Source organism: Mus caroli, unplaced genomic scaffold, assembly GCF_978045245.1.
Source record: "Mus caroli unplaced genomic scaffold, Mus_caroli_1 scaffold_9, whole genome shotgun sequence".
In the NCBI taxonomy this organism is placed as follows: Eukaryota; Metazoa; Chordata; class Mammalia; order Rodentia; family Muridae; genus Mus; species Mus caroli.
In genome coordinates this window covers 107159992-107179465 of record NW_028227264.1, presented here as the reverse complement: position 1 = coordinate 107179465, position 19474 = coordinate 107159992, and the positions used below count along the sequence as shown (strand labels likewise).

At 36.8% G+C, this 19474-nt stretch overlaps 1 protein-coding gene across 2 annotated transcripts in view; it reads left to right on the top strand.

Annotated features, from left to right (window-relative positions):
• The window catches only part of Ptprq (protein tyrosine phosphatase receptor type Q), a 207828-nt gene that overhangs the window by 117500 nt on the left and 70854 nt on the right, over nt 1-19474 (top strand). For both annotated transcript variants that reach the window (XM_021174928.2, XM_085843440.1), the window contains one exon: nt 7917-8240. In XM_021174928.2, coding sequence (XP_021030587.1) covers nt 7917-8240 — 324 coding nt within the window. The remainder of the gene's footprint in view (nt 1-7916; nt 8241-19474) is intronic.

Here is a 19474-nt window from a genome sequence, read left to right as displayed (position 1 = left end):
AAAATTTGGTTTTGCTCATTAGTCTAGCTAACCTGGTGATGAGAAATTAAACAAAACTACTACCAGAATCCTGCAGAAGAGGCTGGTTTCTAAAAAGTGGCATTCATAAATTAACACAATAATTAAATTTTATATGTAATTTCATCCTCTCAGTAGAAAATGTAATTTAGTCCTTGAAGGCTGGGGAATATTTAAATATGTATCAAGTTTTATGTAGTTACACAGAGTCTTCAATTCAAGTGTGATGAACATGTTTTTACTGATACAAATAATTTATGAATAAAACTGTAATTTCCTAAATACCTTTGCCATTAATGTTGATTGCTTCATCACAGTTCAGTCATGTTTAGAAAATCTAAGCAAGCTGTGTGATTACTCCAGGAACCATGGCATGATGTGTTCAAATTAGTACCATCTGTGGATAGAGAGAGTTTGAGGTTTTTCGTCATTCTTAAGGAATGGAAATCTGATTCTCCATGCTAAAGTGAGTGTAATCCTCTTTGTATCTGTAATTCAATAGGGCGGTTGCCTTGAAATGGTCCAGTTCCATACACAGTTCATCAAAAGTGAGGATACTGGGTATAAACGAGGGTTACTGCTGGTCACTGATGAGTATTTGTGAAGTTGTCCTGGGATGCATTATCTGTGCAGAGCAGCATCTATTTGGGGTCTGATCATTTCTAGTCCGTCATTTCTAGTTCTACATTTAATAGAAAAAGAAATGTGTGCTATATTTGATGCCATGTCAAAAGTAAAGGACCATTTTAATAAGTTATAATTTATTCTCACAAATACATGCTGAGTACCCATACTGCCTAGGGTTGAGTCTATGCGGCTGTCTGATGGTTTACAACAGAACAGGATTCAGCATATGAGCATGTGTTCCCTCAGCCAAAGTAAGAAAACCCAATATCTGGGCTTTGTTTCTTTGTCAGAAAAAAGTATGGCTCCATTTAAAATGTCTTTCTCTGGAATACTACATTCTATGAACCAGTAATTTACTGAAATATTTATTCTGCATCAAACTTTGCTATTGAAGACTCATTTCCTAATATCTGAATGTACCTGCCTCCCAAGGAAAATAGACAATGAATTTGACAAAGGGCAATGGAAACTGTAATAAAATTTTTTTTTCAAGTATCATCTCTTTATAGTACTTAGTCTCAAACTAACACCTTTTTCAGTCTAGAAAGCTTCACACGTGTCTGCCTAGATGTCCAGTTGTCTCTCTTTCCATTCTTCTTCTTGGGCACCCAATGTTTTCAGTATGCCAAGATCTGTTTTTCCTTTGGGTCTTACTCTGACCTGATGTTATTCATACAACATGCTACCTCTCATTTCCTACTCTCTTACCAACTCATCTCTCATCAATAGAACTTATTCAAGCCATCTAAATAAAACTTTATCATATAGTATGTATTTATTTAGTTGTGTATTCAAAAAATTTACTAAATGACTAGCCTAGGTCATGGTAGATATGAGCCAATCTCTACAGTGATATTCTATGTGTATAGTTGCTTGTCATATTTTATCATTATTATTTAATATTTTATTGATATATATATATATATACAGATGCAATTTTTCTAGATTTTTTTTAGCTTTGAGATTATAATATAATTTCATGATTTCTCTCTCCACTTACCCCCTCCAAACCCTTCCATATACTCTTCCTTGCTCTTTGTCAAATTCATGGCCTCTTTTTTCATTAATGAAAAAATTAATTGCTATTATATGCATCCATATAGATATAGATAGATAGATTATATAAATATATGTTCCTACATATAACCTTCTCAGTCTGTATAATGTTACTGACATGTATAATTTCAGGGTGGACCATTTAGTACTGGATAACCAATCAGTATACTCTTCCCCAGAGAAGACTATTTATCCCATACTTCACATTCCTCAATTGCTGAGACCTCATGGGCTTTTCTATTTTCTGGATCTTATATACAGACTATTAGAGTTAAACTGTGAGGAAAATAGACTAGACAGAGTACATATTTAATGTAGAATTGAATGAAGGTTTATGGGAAAGTATAAATCAGATCTGAATAATAAAGGCCATACAAACCAATAGAGTTCTTTCTAGGATCAATATAAAATAAAGACCTACTTTAGATTTTGAGTTTCTCTTTGTTCCTCTATTTGAATCAGGTGCTGCACAAGTGATGAATGATCATTTTGTAGAAGAAAATCGTGTTGAATTCCCATTGTTATATAGCAAATTATCACAATCACGGTGGCTTAAATCAATTCAGACTGTTAATTTAAAATGCTGGGATCAGAAATCCAGGCATTTTGTGTCTGATTCTCTGCTTAATTTCTGTAGTTCAATTCAAATTGACAATTAACTACATTTTCAAATGGAATTCAGAGACCTCTTCTAAGTTCCCATAGTTGTGGCAGGATTCAGTTCCTTGAGGTCCCCAGTTACCTGTTTTTTGGTTGATCAGCTTTCAGATCTGAAAGGTGAGTCATGCGGTTTGTTATGAGGCTTTCTTCCTGAGGGGGAGGGGGGCAGGAGCAGAGCTGTTTTGTTTTAGTGTTTCTGTTTAAACACTGAATCTATCTCTTACTTCAGTTCTCTTCTTTACTAGTCTATAACAACGAAAGAAATTGTTCTACTTTTCAAGAACTCATGGTCAGGTCTACTGGGTATCTTTTTATTTTGAAATTTATGGATGTGGACTCTTTAATTAAAGCAGCAGTGTTACTCCCCTTTTATCCCTGGATCAGTGTTTGGAAAAACAAGAAGCCATGTGTGTAAGCAATCTTGCAGACACCTTTATATATAACAAGACAAGTTGACCAAGATCACTGGTCTCTAAGCTTCCTTCTAATTCTAAAAGTCAATCATTTTGCCATTCATTTCCCTCTCTTTTTTTTTTTTTTTAAACTGCTGGCAATGCTTAACATGATCTCCTATCCCTTCTTTTTTTTTTAATTTATTTTTTTATTAGGTATTTTCCTCGTTTACATTTTCAATGCTATCCCAAAAGTCCCCCATACCCACCCACCCCCAATCCCCTACCCACCCACTCCCCCCTTTTGGCCCTGGGGTTCCCCTGTACTGGGGCATATAAAGTTTGCAAGTCCAATGGGCCTCTCTTTGCAGTGATGGCCGACTAGGCCATCTTTTGATACATATGCAGCTAGAGACAAGAGTTCTGGGGTACTGGTTAGTTCATATTGTTGTTCCACCTATAGGGTTGCAGTTCCCTTTAGCTCCTTGGGTAATTTCTCTAGCTCCTCCATTGGGGGCCGTGTGATCCATCCAATAGCTGACTGTGATCATCCACTTCTGTGTTTGCTAGGCCCCGGCATAGTCTCACAAGAGACAGCTATATTTGGGTCCTTTCAGCAAAATCTTGCTAGTGTATGCAATGGTGTCAGCGTTTGGAAGCTGATTATGGGATGGATCCCTGCATATGGCATTTCCCTCTCTTATGGATTTAAGCAACAATGAGATAAAAATCAGAACTCCTATAGATATCAACCTGCCTAGGTGTATCATGTTGCAGTAGTACTAGGTGTCTATTAAGGCTAGACAAGGGAGTCCAGTTAGGGGCAAAGGATCCAAAGGTAGGCAACAGAGTCATAGACAGCTCCTGCTCTAGTTATGAGGGACCCATATGGAGACCAAAAGGCACATTTGTTACATATGTGTGTGAGGGGGAGGCTAAGTCTGTCCCATCCATGCTCTCTGCTTGGTGGTTCAGTCTCTGTGAGGCCCCATGGACCCAGGTTAGTTGATTCCGCAGGTTTTCTTGTAGTGTCCTTGATACCTCTGGCTCCTTCAATCCTTCCTCCACTTCTTCCACAACATTCTCTGAGCTCTGCCTAATATTTGGCTATGGTACTCTGTATCTGCATCCATCAGCTGCTGGGTGAAGTCTCTCTGATGACAGTTATATTGGGCTCCTATCTGTAAGTGTAACAAAGCATCATGAATAGTATTAGGGGTGAGCTCTCATGGCTTGGGTCTCAAGGTGAACCAGTTATTGGTTGGCCATTTCCTCAATTTCTGCTCCCTCTTTATCCCTGCAGATCTTGGAGACAGAACAAATTTGAATCAAAGGCTTTGTGGGTGGGTTGGTGTCCCCAACCCTCCTTTGGAAGTCTTTTCTGGTTATAGGAGGTGGTCATTTCAGGTCCATAGCTCCTATTGCTAAGAGTCTTGGATAGGAACACCATTATAGATTCCTGAGGGTTTCCACTGCCCAGAGTTTCTAGCTCATCCCAGAGATGCTCCTCCCACTTGTCACCCTCATTACAGTTCTCTCTCCCAATTCTCTCTCCCTCAGTCCTCCTCCTGTTCCCCTCCTAACCCTTCTCCCACTCAGTTATCTCCCTCCATCCACCCCCAAGGAGGCCTCCCCTTCTCTAAGGAGAAAGGGAAAGGGAATAGATAGGGTGGATGGGAGGAAAGAGGGTAGGACTAGAGGAGAGGAGGGAGGGGAAGTTAAGTAAAGAAATAAATTATTAATAAAAAAGATCAGAGCTCACTCCTGCAATGGACTTCTAACTTCTTTCCTTGACAAATCAAGTGTTACATGAATTTTTGTCTTCTCAGGGATAAGTACAGGACTACACTTGTTAAAATGTACTTTCTGAGTAGCTCACTGTGACTCTTTGGTAGCTTTTCATTGCAGCACACGCTATTTGTGAGCCCCTCGAAAAACTCCCCGAGACCTTGTGCAATTCTTTTGTTTTGCTGTTGTTAAAATTAGATCAAACTTGACTTAACAATGGTGATATCTCCATTGTCACAACTGAAGAAATTCTGTCCCACAGGCTGGCTCTTCTCTGGAAACTTCTCCTGAGCCCTTAAAACATTTATATTTCTCTGCTTTATGTTAGAAGTTTTTAAAAATACATAGTATTCTCAGGTGACCTCAGTTTAAAATTAGTCACTGAAAGATTTAAATAAGCCATAGAATTGCTAACTTCCCAACCAATTCTAAAACACTGCTGCACCCAAAATATATTTCTTCAGAATATTTTCTCTGATTGCTTGTTGTTCATAACATGTAAAGATTAAACATTGTGGGTTATAAGTAGCATAACAAATATTTTACTGAGCATACATTATTTTTGAAGTAATATACTCAAGCAATAAGATTTGGTGTTAAGTATTAGTATTTGAAATTAATTGAAGCAGATTCTGTAACTTTAAATAATATGATAATGCTTTTCCAATAATACATATCCTCAATTAGCTACATTTTAGTACCAATACTTAGACAGTAACGTACCTGAAGATGATTTAGTAAAAATTTAAGAATCAAATAAAAAAATTGCATTGGCTTTCAGTGACACATATTATGAATAATTCAAAACTTTAAGACATCCAGCATCTATGCTGTTCTACAGAACTCCACACTTGAATATCTGTCTGTCATTTCTCTTTTGTGCTGAGCATCTGAGAGGAATTTCAGGGTTACCCTACTAAAAAATAAAAGCTTGTTCTTGGGTCCCTAGACTCAGTCTAGTGGTCAGCTGTGAGTATCTGCATAGGGTTGAGCCTGTGGCCCCCAGTGGCAGAGTTAGGGGAAGGGTGAAAGGAGCTGAAGGGGTTTGCAACCCCAAAGGAAGAATAACAGTATCAAGTAACTGAGGCCTCAGAGCTCCCAGGGATTTGCTACATATATAGCAGAAGGCAGCCTCATCTAGCATCAGTGGGAGGGGAGGTGCTTGGTCCTGTGGAGGCTTGATGCCTGAGAGAAGGGGGATGCTGGAGGAGTGAGGGGGGAGTGAGTGGGTGGGTTGGGGAGTACCCTCTTAGAGGCAAAGGGGACAGGGAGGGGGTGGGGGATTCCTGGAGGTGAAACCTGGGAGAGAGATAACATTTGAAATGTAAACAAATGGGGTGAACCCTCATAGAAGCAGGAACAAGGGAGAGGATAAAGAGTTTAACTGGGGGTGGGGAGGATAACCGTTTGAAATGTAAATAAATAAAATAACCAATAAAACAAAGTAAAGTAAAAAAAATTTTAAAATGCTCCTTCTTTGATTCAAACATTTCTCCTTGCCCAGAGCTCCCATCTTTCGATTTGTTCTCATCTTTTAACTTGCTCAGTCGCAAGGCCTAGGAACATTCATTTCTCCTTCCTTTTCTCACACCTTTCAAATCTCTCATGATGTAATCCTGTCATCACATATTCGGGATCTGACACCTTCTGCTCTCATCTGAGTCCAGGCCACTGGTGCCTTTTGCATCCATCTTACAAAGTCTGTTCATTACTCCCCCCTTCCCCACCTTGTCTCCCCGTAGCCTATGTAGTGGTTAAGTGGAAACCAGCAGGAGCCTGACTTTCTTCTGATCATGTGAAAGCCACAACAATACTCTGCAATCATGCACACAATCTGACCTGCTGCTCTCAGAGTTTCCCTCCTGCTGGCCACTCCTTGCTCCTTGGTATTTTACAAAGAGAGGAAGCACCATCTCATCAGAGGCACTTTAATCAATGTTTCCTCCATCAGAGCTATTCCTTCTTGAAATGTTTTCACAGCTCCTTCTCTTCCCTTTATCAGGAACTTAATATCTTTTCATTTGATATGTTATTATCTATGACACCTTCTTTCATTCCTCCCTTACTTTTCCCTACATCAATGGTTGCCTTCCATTTTGCTTGTGCAAAATGTATGTGTGTGTGTGTGTGTGTGTGTGTGTGTGTGTGTGTGCGTGCATGAATGTGCACAGCTTGTGTCCCTTGTGCATGTGAAGACCAGGAGAGGGTGCCATGTCTCCTGGAACTGAATGCAAAGAAAGTAGTAAGCAACCCTGTGGGGTGCTGGGAAGAAAATCAGGGACTTCCATGGGTATATCAAGTTCTTTTAACCATGGGGTCTTCTCTCCAGCCCCCACCATATTAGTATCTTTATTGTAAATACCTTTCTTTAATGTAAATTGCACTGAGAAAAGATCTAAGTCTTGTTTATTAGTTTTGGCACCTGACGTATGATTCAAAGTAGTAAGTGATCTTTACATATTAATCAAATATTTTACTAATTTAACATATTTAGTAATGAGCAGGTTGCTTGAACATTTTTTAACTTTACTTTTAAGTTGAATAGTGTCATAATATTCATGAGCCATGCAATTTTGAAATATCATTATCAATCTTTTTATGTCCTCTTTATAAAGGTATTGAGGTTATACATGGGCAGGCACGCTTGAGAACAATTCCAGGTCTCCTCAACATATTGCTCTTTCATAGTTTCAACTATAATTTGCTCTTATTGCTTTCCAATAAATGTCCTTAAAATCATGATTCCCTCACAGGGGGTTTAGAGACTGATAGTTCCCAGTTAGGAAGCTAAAGGGTTGTAGGGCTCTTAGTAAAAACACACAGTTGTGACAATCTATTGCCACTTTACTCCATACATTAATGCCACTGTGTTTGATAACATTACAGAAAGCGTCAATACATGATATAAATCACATTCAATTAATTATATAAATTCATTAAGTAAACTTGTCTATTTAAAACAGTTTCTCATTAAAACTTACACTATAAAGAATGTGCTTATTGTTTTCTAGATACGTAAGTAAATAAATACATAATCTTTCTTAGGAACTGAACCATAAATATAAAATAGAGGCCATATCTAGGGAAATTCTAAGAATGATGTGAGCCTAGGATTGTCGTTGTATCAATAAAAATTTTCCATGCAAAGCCAGAGTACTTTTCTATAAACCATTTCAGAGTGGGTTGGGAAGTCGAGTTAGAAATGAAATTTAATCAAAATACTTGTCCTTTTCCTTTTTGAAATGATGGACCCCAAAGGATCAAGCTGAGATTTGGCTCAGTAACCATGAAGACAATGATCTCAGTGCTGTCATCACAAGACTTAACTCCATAGGTTGCATTGTAATGTCTGTAATTTTCCCCTTTACTTTTTAGTTCCCAGTGTTCCCACAAATACAGCTTTTTCTAATGTCCAGTCAACTAGTGTAACACTAACATGGATAAAACCTGATACTATCCTTGGATACTTCCAAAATTACAAGATAACCACTCAGCTTCGTGCTCAGAGGTGCAGAGAATGGGAACCTGAGGAATGTGTTGAACATCAGGAAGTTCAATACCTCTATGAAGCAAACCAAACAGAAGAAACTGTGCGTGGATTAAAGAAGTTTCGATGGTATAGATTCCAAGTGGCTGCTAGCACCAACGCTGGGTATGGCAATGCCTCCAACTGGATTTCCACACAAACGCTGCCTGGCCGTGAGTATTGTTCTGACATCTATTCATACTGCTTTCTGTTAGGCTATCTTCATGTCAGCCATTTCTATTTATTCCACTGTGTACAAAATTAGCAAAGGTGAAAATAAGTTAGTATGAAAATGAACTTATGCAATAACACCTGTATTTTTTACTTAAATAAAAATGAATGGAAATTTAAATTTCAGTGATTATGAGGGATTTTCTTTTTGTAACTCCAAGAACTCTGTCTACATCTTAGAGTCTTAGATAACAACAAAGAATTATGGGAACACTCTCTTGTGGAATACAATTAAGCTATATTGATAGATATACACTCCCCTCAATTGATGTACACACACACATTCACTTCACAGATATTGGCCTTTTTGTTTTTAAGTAGAATTTTCAAAATTATTTATTATGTTCAGCCCCACACAAACATACATAATATGGACACTGTCTTTATGATAACCCTAATGGATCTGGGCTTCGGGGGAAAATGAACACAAAGTGTCTGATACCTACCTTAAGATATGGAAACGTAAATATGAGAATACAGAGAAGCATAATCTCTCAGAAGAATTATATTTCAGGACTTTTATACTCAGGGAAAAGTTCTTAAAATGCTAATTTTAAATTGTTGGGTAGACATAAATATTGCTCCATGAACTTAAGTTTCATTTTTTGAATACCTGGCCATACTTAAGTAAATAATTTTTTTTTATTATTTATTGTGAATCCTATCTTCATAGAAATATGTAGATTTCTATGAAATATATGAAATGTATGATTTACAAGTCAAATTCTGAATGCCAGATTTACAGAGATGTTCTCTGAAAAGCCATCTTTGTCCCACTCCCAGCACTTTAGAGAAGATGTAGCTGCCTAAACCAACACTACTCAATGAAATTTGCCGTTTGTCTTAATTACTTTATACACAGTAACAAAATTCCTGATCAAAGCAACTTATGGAAGAAGTGACTTATTTTTGTTTATGGTTCCACAGAGATATACTCAATATCAGGGGGAAGCATGGTGGCAGACATTGGTGTCCACCAATAACTGGACATTGTAGTCTCAGTCATGAGGCAGAGCAGGAACTGGAAGTAGGCCAGGCTATAAAGCCTCAAGACTGGTCCTCCAATGATGTACTTCCCCCACCCCCGAAAACCTCCTTCTAACAAAGGTTCCACAACGTTCCTAAGTATCAGCTGCTGAACTGACATATTCAACCATGAACCTCTCAGGAACATTTTATATTAAAACACAACACCCTCTGGATACAGAATTTATAGTGTTATCTTCCTTCTTGATTTAGGCTCTTACTCAAAGATGCCTTTCAAATTAAAATGAAATTTTCCTGAAAGAATTTTGTTATTAGCAGGCAGGCAGGTAGACAGAAACACACACACACACACACACACACACACACACACACGAATTTTAGTAACAAGTAGATTCTGTTGCAGGCCTTTACAGATAATAGAATAAGCTTTTATCTAGAGTCTTTGTCCGAGCTCCTGAATGTATCTCTTGTTACAGTTCCCTGGTGTGCCTGGCGTCATTTTTTGTCATAGTGATTAACAAATGCTGTTTAGTGTAACTCTACACTTGACGTAGAATCCCCAAACTCAGCTTTCAGCACATTGCTTATCCAAGTCCTTTGGCTTCTGTTTCTGGAAGATTTTCCACTTTAAGTGTTTTATTTTTTTCCTGACCTTTCTGTCCATCCTTTCTTAGACTCTCTTGCTTATTTTTTTATGCTGTTTTATTAATTCTAAATGTTGTAATACCCAGAAATTCATACTTGTTTTTTTTTCTTTAATATAACATAGTTTCCAGAAGCTCTTAGCTTTGCCTTCTTCTGTCCTATGGCTTTAACTTACATATTGATTATCTTCAAACCTCTATTTAGAGTCCCAAAAGCTCCCAGGTTCTACAGATCAGTATATTTACATGACTGCTTGCATTAGGCCAGTACGTGTGATAAAGCTCTCCAAATAAGTATAATCAAAACACCAATCTCCCCATACTCTTCTTTCTTACCTTAGAATATACCATTATTGATTTGCTAGCAGAAAATGAAAATCCAGATAGTGTTCTTTTCTCCTGACAACTGTCTGTAATTAATTTCAACTAAGAGCATTAACTTGACTGACCTCTTGAGCTATGTGACCGACTATTTAATCTTAACACAGGCAACTTGTAACCACTCTTCCTTACCTTTCCCTCCCACTCACAGCACAGGATTTTTACTGCTAACGCTCCCTGCTCTTTTAGGATGAAATGCTATACTTTGCCTTTTGTAGCATGAACAGAAAGAAATACTTATATTAGGCTTTTGCCTAATGATTTGTGTATAGAATTATTTAGTACAACTCAACTAAAAGCAGCTGTGTAGATTTTTATAGCACCATATTACAGTGACTAAAAATTAGCTAGTTATTTTAAAACTATCACTTGTTGATTCATCCTATATCTTTATATTTCTAGGATGATTTCTAGTAACTATAGATACTGTATAGGCATTTCCCAACTAAATGAAAGTTGACTGAATAAACTATAAAGAAAAGGAATTATTTTCCCATGCAGGCCATAGTATGCCAGAGCTAAAACACCCACTCAAAAGATAATGAGAAACGTGGCAATAAATTAGATCCAGCTAACAATTAGTCAACAATAATACTTATTTTAAATTCTGTGATTTGAGAACAAATTGCTATTATTTTTTATTTAATTTTTTTGAGATTTTCATACATCAGCACGCTATTTACATCATTTCTACCTTTCCTTCTCTCTCCAACTCCTCGAGGGTCATGTCTGACTGCCTTTCAAATTCATGACCTCTCCTTCCATAATTATTTTTACATACACAGTACTAACACACACACACACACTGACTCTGTTTACTGTTATTACGTATATGTGTTCAGGGTTATCACTTGGGATTAGATATCCTATTAAAAAGCATATCTCTGGAGACAACTGATTCTTTCTCTTCAAGCAGCCGTTAATTGCCTAAAGCTCTTCATTTAGAGGTGACATCTAAAGAAATTTCCCTATCTTCGTTGGCATACCAACTGGTTGTCTTTATGGAAGTCCTTCTTAGGAAACCATAAGAAAAATTTTTTGGTATAGCTTTCCTATCATATCTGCAAGACTATTTCATGGAAGAATCTTGGTCCTCTGGTTCTTACAATCTATCCAAATGCTCTCATATGGTGTTCACTGATCCTTAGGTATAGGCTTGCATTATAAATTTAACTAAGTGAGGTGGATTACATATTCTTTGCATTTTGGCCAGTTGTGGCTCTTGTAGTAATCTCCATCTGCTGCAAAAAGAAACTTCTTGGCTGAGAGGAGAAGCAGATATAAGAAGAGGTATCCAGAATACTGTTAGAAATTCTTTTGGCTTAAAAAAAATGGCAAGAGTAGGTTTTCCTCTCAGGTCTCTGATTGCTCACAGTAAAACTGAAAGCATAAAGAAATTGACATATAGTTATAAAAGGTGAAGCTCTGAAGGTAAGGTGCTTCAGCTGAGAGCAGTAGGAAAACTCACCAATTATGTTTTGATAGAAAATGGGACATCCAACTCAAAAAATCAACTTAAAAACCCAGAAACTGTATGTTACTGGAAAGAGTACTACAACGATTCAAGTTGGCTGATACAAGATAGCTGAATGAGAGGAATAGTGGAAAATTAGCAGAGGATATGCATTATCTAAAGCAGCTAAGTTTCCTCTGGCCCAGCTTCTAGGTCCTCTGATGTTTGGTTAAAACAGCCAGGCTCAATCATGTTAAGTGAGGATGCTTAGGCTTTCACATACAGCTAATTTTTAGAACTTAATATATGTCATTTGGTTGTGAATCCCAAACATGTCATATCTGGCCTGGTCAGTGGCAACTTTGGGTTAGAATATGCCTATCTCTGACTGTCTTCTGCTATGAAGGGTTGCATCCTGCATCCTGTGAGCAACTTGCTCATAAAATGCCTGCTTCTACATGCTCACAGGGTCAGAAAGTAGACCTCCCAAATGTACTGAATCTCTCAGAGGCACTTAGGGGGTGCTGTAGAATTTATTTAATTAGAACAGAAAATATATCACATCGATTCGGAACATGAAAAATAGCACTAGAAAGTTGGATTCTTAACATTCCTTGTGCTTAAGAGTTTCTAGATGAATGCTATTATTCCTTATACCACTTATTGTCACTTCCTACCTGTTAAGACTTTATCACTATATTAAGTTTGCAGAACCATATCCAAAAAATAACATTCAGTTTGTGTATATGTATATGTATATGTATTTGTGTATATATATATATATATATAATATCACACATGTATATGACATATATAGTATAGAAAACAAAACCACACTACATGCATTATATATTTAGCACATATACATCTTTGTTACATGTATCATATATACATGAAATAACATTAAAAATAAAAAACATTAGAACAGTCAGATAAAAATCTTAAGGAATAGTTATATTTTAAGTAGTGAATTAAATAAAGTTTGGGAATAGACAATTTTTGTCTATTATTATTTATATACCAAAAGTTATATATGTGTATTTCAGCTTTGTGAAAATATATTATGTTCTTAGCACTCATAAAATCTATACCCTTTAAAATGAGGCATCCTTTGTGAATGGGAATAATATATATATTTTTGTTTTGTTTTGTTTTGTTTGAGACAGGGTTTCTCTGTATAGCCCTGGCTGTCCTGGAACTCACTCTGTAGACCAGGCTGACCTTGAACTCAGAAATCCACCTGCTTCTGCCTCCCAAGCGCTGGGATTAAAGGCGTGCGCCACCTTATTCTAAGGAATATGACAACTTTTGATCTAATAGAAGAAACAGTTTTAATGATTAATATATTTTAATTTCTGAATTACATATATGTACAGTAAAATAAAATTTATAAATTGTATAAAGCCAAGAAGAACTTGATTTTATTTTATATAAAAGACTAAAAGATGCTACATATATTATTGCATATGAATATTCATGTATAATTAATATATGTGTACAGGTACTACATGTATGTTTGCATAGTGAAATAATATTTAAAATGAAAAGGAATTTGAGGTAGACATAGTGGTACAAACCTTTAATCCCAGAACATGAGAAGCAAAAGCAGGTGGATTTCTTCTGTGAGTCTAAGATTAGCCTGTCTACATAGGAAACTCCAGGACAAGCAGTTATTCCCGAGACCCAGGAAACCAGAAAAAAAAACAAACAAACAATAAAAACAAATTAGAATGGCCAAACAAAAATCTCCTTTACAGTAGTAAAGTTTTCAGTACTTCAATAATACTTAGATTTCTGTATATCAAAAACTAATAAACATTTTATAAAAAAATAACCTGGATAAAAATAATTAACATTTTATATTATCTACAATTGGAAAGTGGTATGCTGTTTCATGACATAGCTTAAGACCAAGTATTTTGCTGCTTTATGGTATAACGTAGGACAAAATATTTAACTGAATTCAAGGAAAAGAAACCCCAAGTAACAATATAAAAATCAATGTTTCAAATGGGTGTGTGTTTTGTTCTAACTGTGGTAGCTAGTGCCTATGCACTTACTGATCCAACATCTCACTAACACTTGGAGGTCTGAGGAAAGAGTTAGTGCTTGGCAGTTAGTCTGAAATTAAATCATTCAGAATCTGAATAACAAAAAAATGTCAAAATGTCCATCGCAAGTGTAAAGCTTGTTCATATCATAAGAAAATGTTATTATTGAATCTCTCTGGGCTCATAAAGAAGAACAGGGCAGAAGCTCTCTGGAGCTGAGTTAGAATGCGAGTTGAGAGCTAAACTATCTTACTTTCTGAATGTGAATCTACAAATCTAAACCAGAATGAACCAGGGAAACCATACCCAGCCAATTCAAGCTAAGGTTTCTCTCTCTCTCTCCCTTCTACCTAGATCCCTAATCGAAGCAAACATGTTTTCTCCTTAAACCATCTCTACAGTAATAACATCTCTATTTCATCTTGTGTGTATATAAGCACAAAGCACACAATTACAAGGCAGAGATATTTAGCTTTAAACATTAGCTTGCAGTTTATTCTATCTGTCCCTTTTCTCCTCTTAATTATCCATATCCTAAATTTGAGTTGTGGAATGAGAGAATATAGCATACAAACATGTTAAATCTTCAATAGGCGTTCATTATATTAAGGAAATATTCAACGTTAAAGAAGTGTGGGTGTGAAATCAGTATGGATTGAAACGGGAATCGCATAATGTGTATCTCCTATAGACCACCAGGACAGAGAAACTGTAAGGACGGAAAATTCCTGGAGTAGCGCTTAGGTTGTGAAAACCACAGGATACCATACTCATGAGGAATTTTAACTACCCAAACATCTGTGAGGTTAAAACAATTCAACAAAACAGGCCTCATCAAAGAAGTTTCTAAGGAATGTAACTTAACAAACTCAGAAGAAGAGAAGACAAGGAGAGGGCGGAGCACACCTTAACGTGGTGGAAACCAATTGTGGATGGCGTGGCATGCATTTACTTTCCTGAAGTTAAGTTGTAAAATATACTTGCAAGCCATGCTATGGCAACACAAGGAGGAAGACACAATGCCCCACTACTAATCATTCCCTCCTTTTTGTTTCCTGCTTCAACATATTCAACAACTGCTTACCTAGTTGCTGCACACAGCAACCTAGGAATCTTTCTCAGTTCACAGTTTTGGCTAGCCTCATTCTCTGTGTGTCATTACAGAGACCAGTGGACTTTCTTGCTTAAATCTTTCTTGTCTTTGTATTTAAATTTCTTTAGTGAAGTCTCTAAGAACATTCTTCATATTCCTCTTCTAGATCAGTACAAAAGACACTTGGATGTCTGGCCTGTTTTCAAATTTTAACCACACCACTTCGATGCCAAAATAGTTTTGTTTGCCTATATGTAAAACCTATTTGCCTATCTGTAAAACGTATCTTTCAATAATTAAAGAACCATTCATGCTTTATGCCCCTTACTTTTATGCCTTCTCTCCTTCCCTCCCCCTCTCTGTAAACAAATCAAAACAACAACAAAAAAAAACCCAAAGAATAAGAAATCAAAACAAACAGATGCTTAAAAACAAAAGGCACATGAGTCTGTTTTGTACTTCCAGGAATAGGGCCTGCCCTGGAGTATACTTGGGATACCAGTAAGACTCCATTAGAGAAAACCGATTTTCCTTCTAGCAAGTATAAACTGTAAATAGCTTCTTGGTTAAGGGTGGGACTTTGTATAAACTACCCCCTTCCCCTTGCTGAGACGCTTTTGTGGTTTGAACATGTGCACGTGAACAAGACATGCATTCGCTCCCAGACTGAGTCCATGTGTGCATTGACCCTCTTGTGTCTAGACAGAACAGCATCCACCTCTGACTCATAAAATCTTTTGGTTTCCTCTGATCTTTGAGGTGAAGGGTTTGGTCTCACTTGGGACTGAGTCCCCGAGTCTCTCAATCTCTGCACACTGTCCACTTGTAGGTATGTGTTAACTCCTGTCTATGGCAAGAAAGTTCTCTAGTTAGAGTTGAGTGGTGCCCTGATCTATGTATATAGTATTATACTGCTAAGAATCATTTTATCACTATGATCCTTTGGCTGAATAATAGTGATTTTTCCTTTAGCACCCCTCACCTAAATAGTCTCAGGTTCTTTGCCACTTTAGCAGTGTCCCGCATGGGTTCCATCTTATGGACTGGGCCTTAAATAAAATGAAAACATGATTAGTTACTTCTAGAACTTTGAGAAATTGTTGCATCAGTATATCTTATGGGCTGGTCTGTGTTATAAGCTGCAGGGTTTATAGCTGGGTGAGATATTACTTTTCTTAGGATGGCTGGGTAACTGAAATGAAAGCTATATGTTCCCTTATTGTTCAGAACAACAATAGGAATCAGGATCTTAAGGCATGGTCTCATAATGTACTGACACAGCCGTAAAGACTGCAGACCTGTACACCCATGTACCCTGTTCATCTGTAGCATTGAGCCTGCAGTCTCCTACCTTTATGGGACTGGAAAAAACTTCTGGGTGAAGCAAAAATACCAGTAGACAAATAATGGCCTGTACACATGAAATTTTAGCACTTGAGGAGTAAAGGCAGGAGGTAATGAGTTTGACCTCAGTCTCCATGGATTTCAAAAGAAGCCTGAAATACACAAGGAGACATTTTCTCAAAACGGAAGGGGGTGGGGGAGAAAGGCGGCACAGTAACAGTATAGAAATGATCAAGAGTAGAATAATGCTAATTATTATTACAAAGAGCACCTGCAAAAATAATAATGGAAAAAAATATCAGCTAGGTTATAAAATTAATCTATTACAAAACATTCAAATATACTGTCAGAAAAAAAAGATCTTTACGGATTATTAATGTTTTCAGAATATAAATAAAAATATTTTGAGAAAATCTCATATGCATGAGCAAATTGCCCACCTGTCTCTACAACATTAAAAATAAAAGTGACATGAAATTATGAGAAATATGAAATTATGAGAAATATGAAATTATGAGAAAGATCTGAATATATTTATCCACATTTTAAACAAATAATCCAGGCATCTCCAATGAAAGAATGGGTCTTTTCTTAACACACATAGCCTTAAATTATACCTTGGAAGTGTTTTAAGCCCTTGTTTTTAAAATTTTCTTTGATGATATCCAAATGATTATATTACCCAAATTATGCCTGTGACTGATTGAAGCAAAAGAGCCGTGTTTATTTTAGCGCTCATGTTCTATTCTTCTTATGGTCTTATTTGAAGAGTTTGGCATTGCTGATCTATCTCTTTCCAAGACAGAATGAAATCGAGTACAATTCCTTATGCTTTCATGGAACATGAGACAGGAGGAAGCAATGATGTCAATAAGATTACTTCATAGTTTATCCGTACCTAAGATAGGTAGACTGTGATGTAGAGCACTCTTTGGAGTGACTGCTCAGAGGCGTGAATCCCTAAGAGGATCACTAACTCCCAGCTCCTGCACAGCTCTCACCCCAGCCTTCCCAGCAGTGTTCTCAATTCATTTAGTTTAAAGGGTGGCACCAGTGGCTATTTGCTTTAGGACTATCATTGGTTGTATAGATGGTGCTAGTCTAAAGCCAGTATTTTGCACAGTCATTTTGTAAATACGATACAATTCTAGAAAAAGATGTATTTTTCTAAATAACTAGTACAATACGGGAATTTTTTCATTCACCTGGCAAAGCTAGCATTAGAATGGGGTCAGTTTGTAGTTTGCATTCCTGTCACATCATTTGTTTTTGTTAACGGGTCTGAAATGATCACAGATAACCCTTTTAAGAATTAAATAAGGTAATTATATGATAAAGTCTAAAAGTGTGAGCATCCATTAATCACGCCTACTGCACTTATTCTATGGTGTGATTTGACAGATTCTTGGGTTCACAGTGCCCACTCTTCATGGTGCTGCCTCATTGGGAATAACTAGACAGCAGAATTAAGGTCTGGAAAATGGTGTGAAATATTCTCTATACTAACAGTGTTATCCTATTCTGACCAAGGAAATCCTGGGCTCAATGGAAAGACAATGAGTTATCCACATGGGACCACTGGAAAGAGGCATGTAGTGAGATATTCTTACTGTGCATTACATTGCAATAGTGTGCTATGCTTCTTTTGACACCTCAGATCCTTTAAAATGCAAAGAGTACACAGCCAGTTGGATTTTCTCTAGTCTCTAGAGCAGCAGTTCTCAACATTCCTCATACTGAGACCCCTCAATACAGTTCCGCACGTGGTGGTGACCCCCAATCATAAAATCATTTTATTGCTACCTTATAACTGTAATTTTACTGTTATGAAATTTAATGTAAATAGCTGATGTATAGGACATCTTATATATGACCCCCGTGGGTTTAAGACCACTGCTTTAGAGACACCTGAAGCACAAAGCTAATTCTTCCCTAACAATGTTAGAGGTTGTTAATACCTTTGCGACAGAAAAGCCATAGATCTTGTCACTTAGAGAGTGTGTGTGTTAGGATGATCCAGCATATCAGATTCTAAACTAGCACAAACTGCCTAGGAGACATTTTTAAATAAAGTTTAAGCTGAACTTGAGTGAAAATACACATATAGAAAATCTAAATTATATTGCACAGAGTTCCAGATTTTCTACCTTGTGAGCTGCTGTCACATCTTATTTTTATTTAATACCTATACTTTTAGGAAATTCATGCATACAGTGATAAACTTAAAACAACAATTGAGCACTTACTATAATGGTTTTAACATTGGTTGACGGCAACATGCTGTACAAGTCTTTGCATGAGACACAACAGATAGCTTGCTATCAAACACACCAAAACGTATTGGTTCTTAAGGTGGTTCAGGCTTGGGGGAAGTCAAACTTTTATACGGGCTAGGCAAAATGATGGTCTATCCAGACTCACCTTTCAGCTAACACACTTAGCATGGAGACACAGATGGATGGGAAAGATGACCCTGACCCACATAAGACCCGCATTCCTGTGCAAGGATAGAAGCATGACAATCAGGAAATGACGGTTGTTAGTTACAGAAAATGCATTATTGTGAAAACCAGGGGCAAAGTGCTTATGAGAGGAAGTGATTGGATTATGGGGGATGAGACTAAGGATAGATCATGCCTACTGAGTAAATTGCTGTGATTTATAAGACAAAGGCTATAGTGATATCTTGGCCCATTAGTGACTAGATTCATTTCACAAACAATCCTAAATCAGAATGTGACAGTTTACGGGGAGACGGACCATGTCTCCCAAGGATGCTTATAACTTACTGAGCTTTCAAACTGGTATCATTTGAGCTCTTCATAGCTTTACCATCCTTGGCTCCCTTTATTTTAGTGCTTAGCATTCCTAATGGTTATTTTGGATTTTTCTTTTTATGTGACTACAGTAATAGCTTATCACACACTGTAGTGGAAGAAGAAAATAATGCTGGCATACTTTATTAGATATTGTTGACATTTTGATAAATTCCATAAGAAAATTACCTAAAAGCCAGTGAGATATTTGAGTACTTATATAGTTTAAAAAATAATAAAGTAATTAAATTGACTGTGATCAGTGATTATAAAGACTGATCTTTCCATATTTTTTATATTTCTTTCAAATTTTTAATAAATTAAATAATTTTTTCATTTCTTCAGCATAATATACATTGTTATCAATAAATACTATACTCCATATATATACATTTATATGTATATAC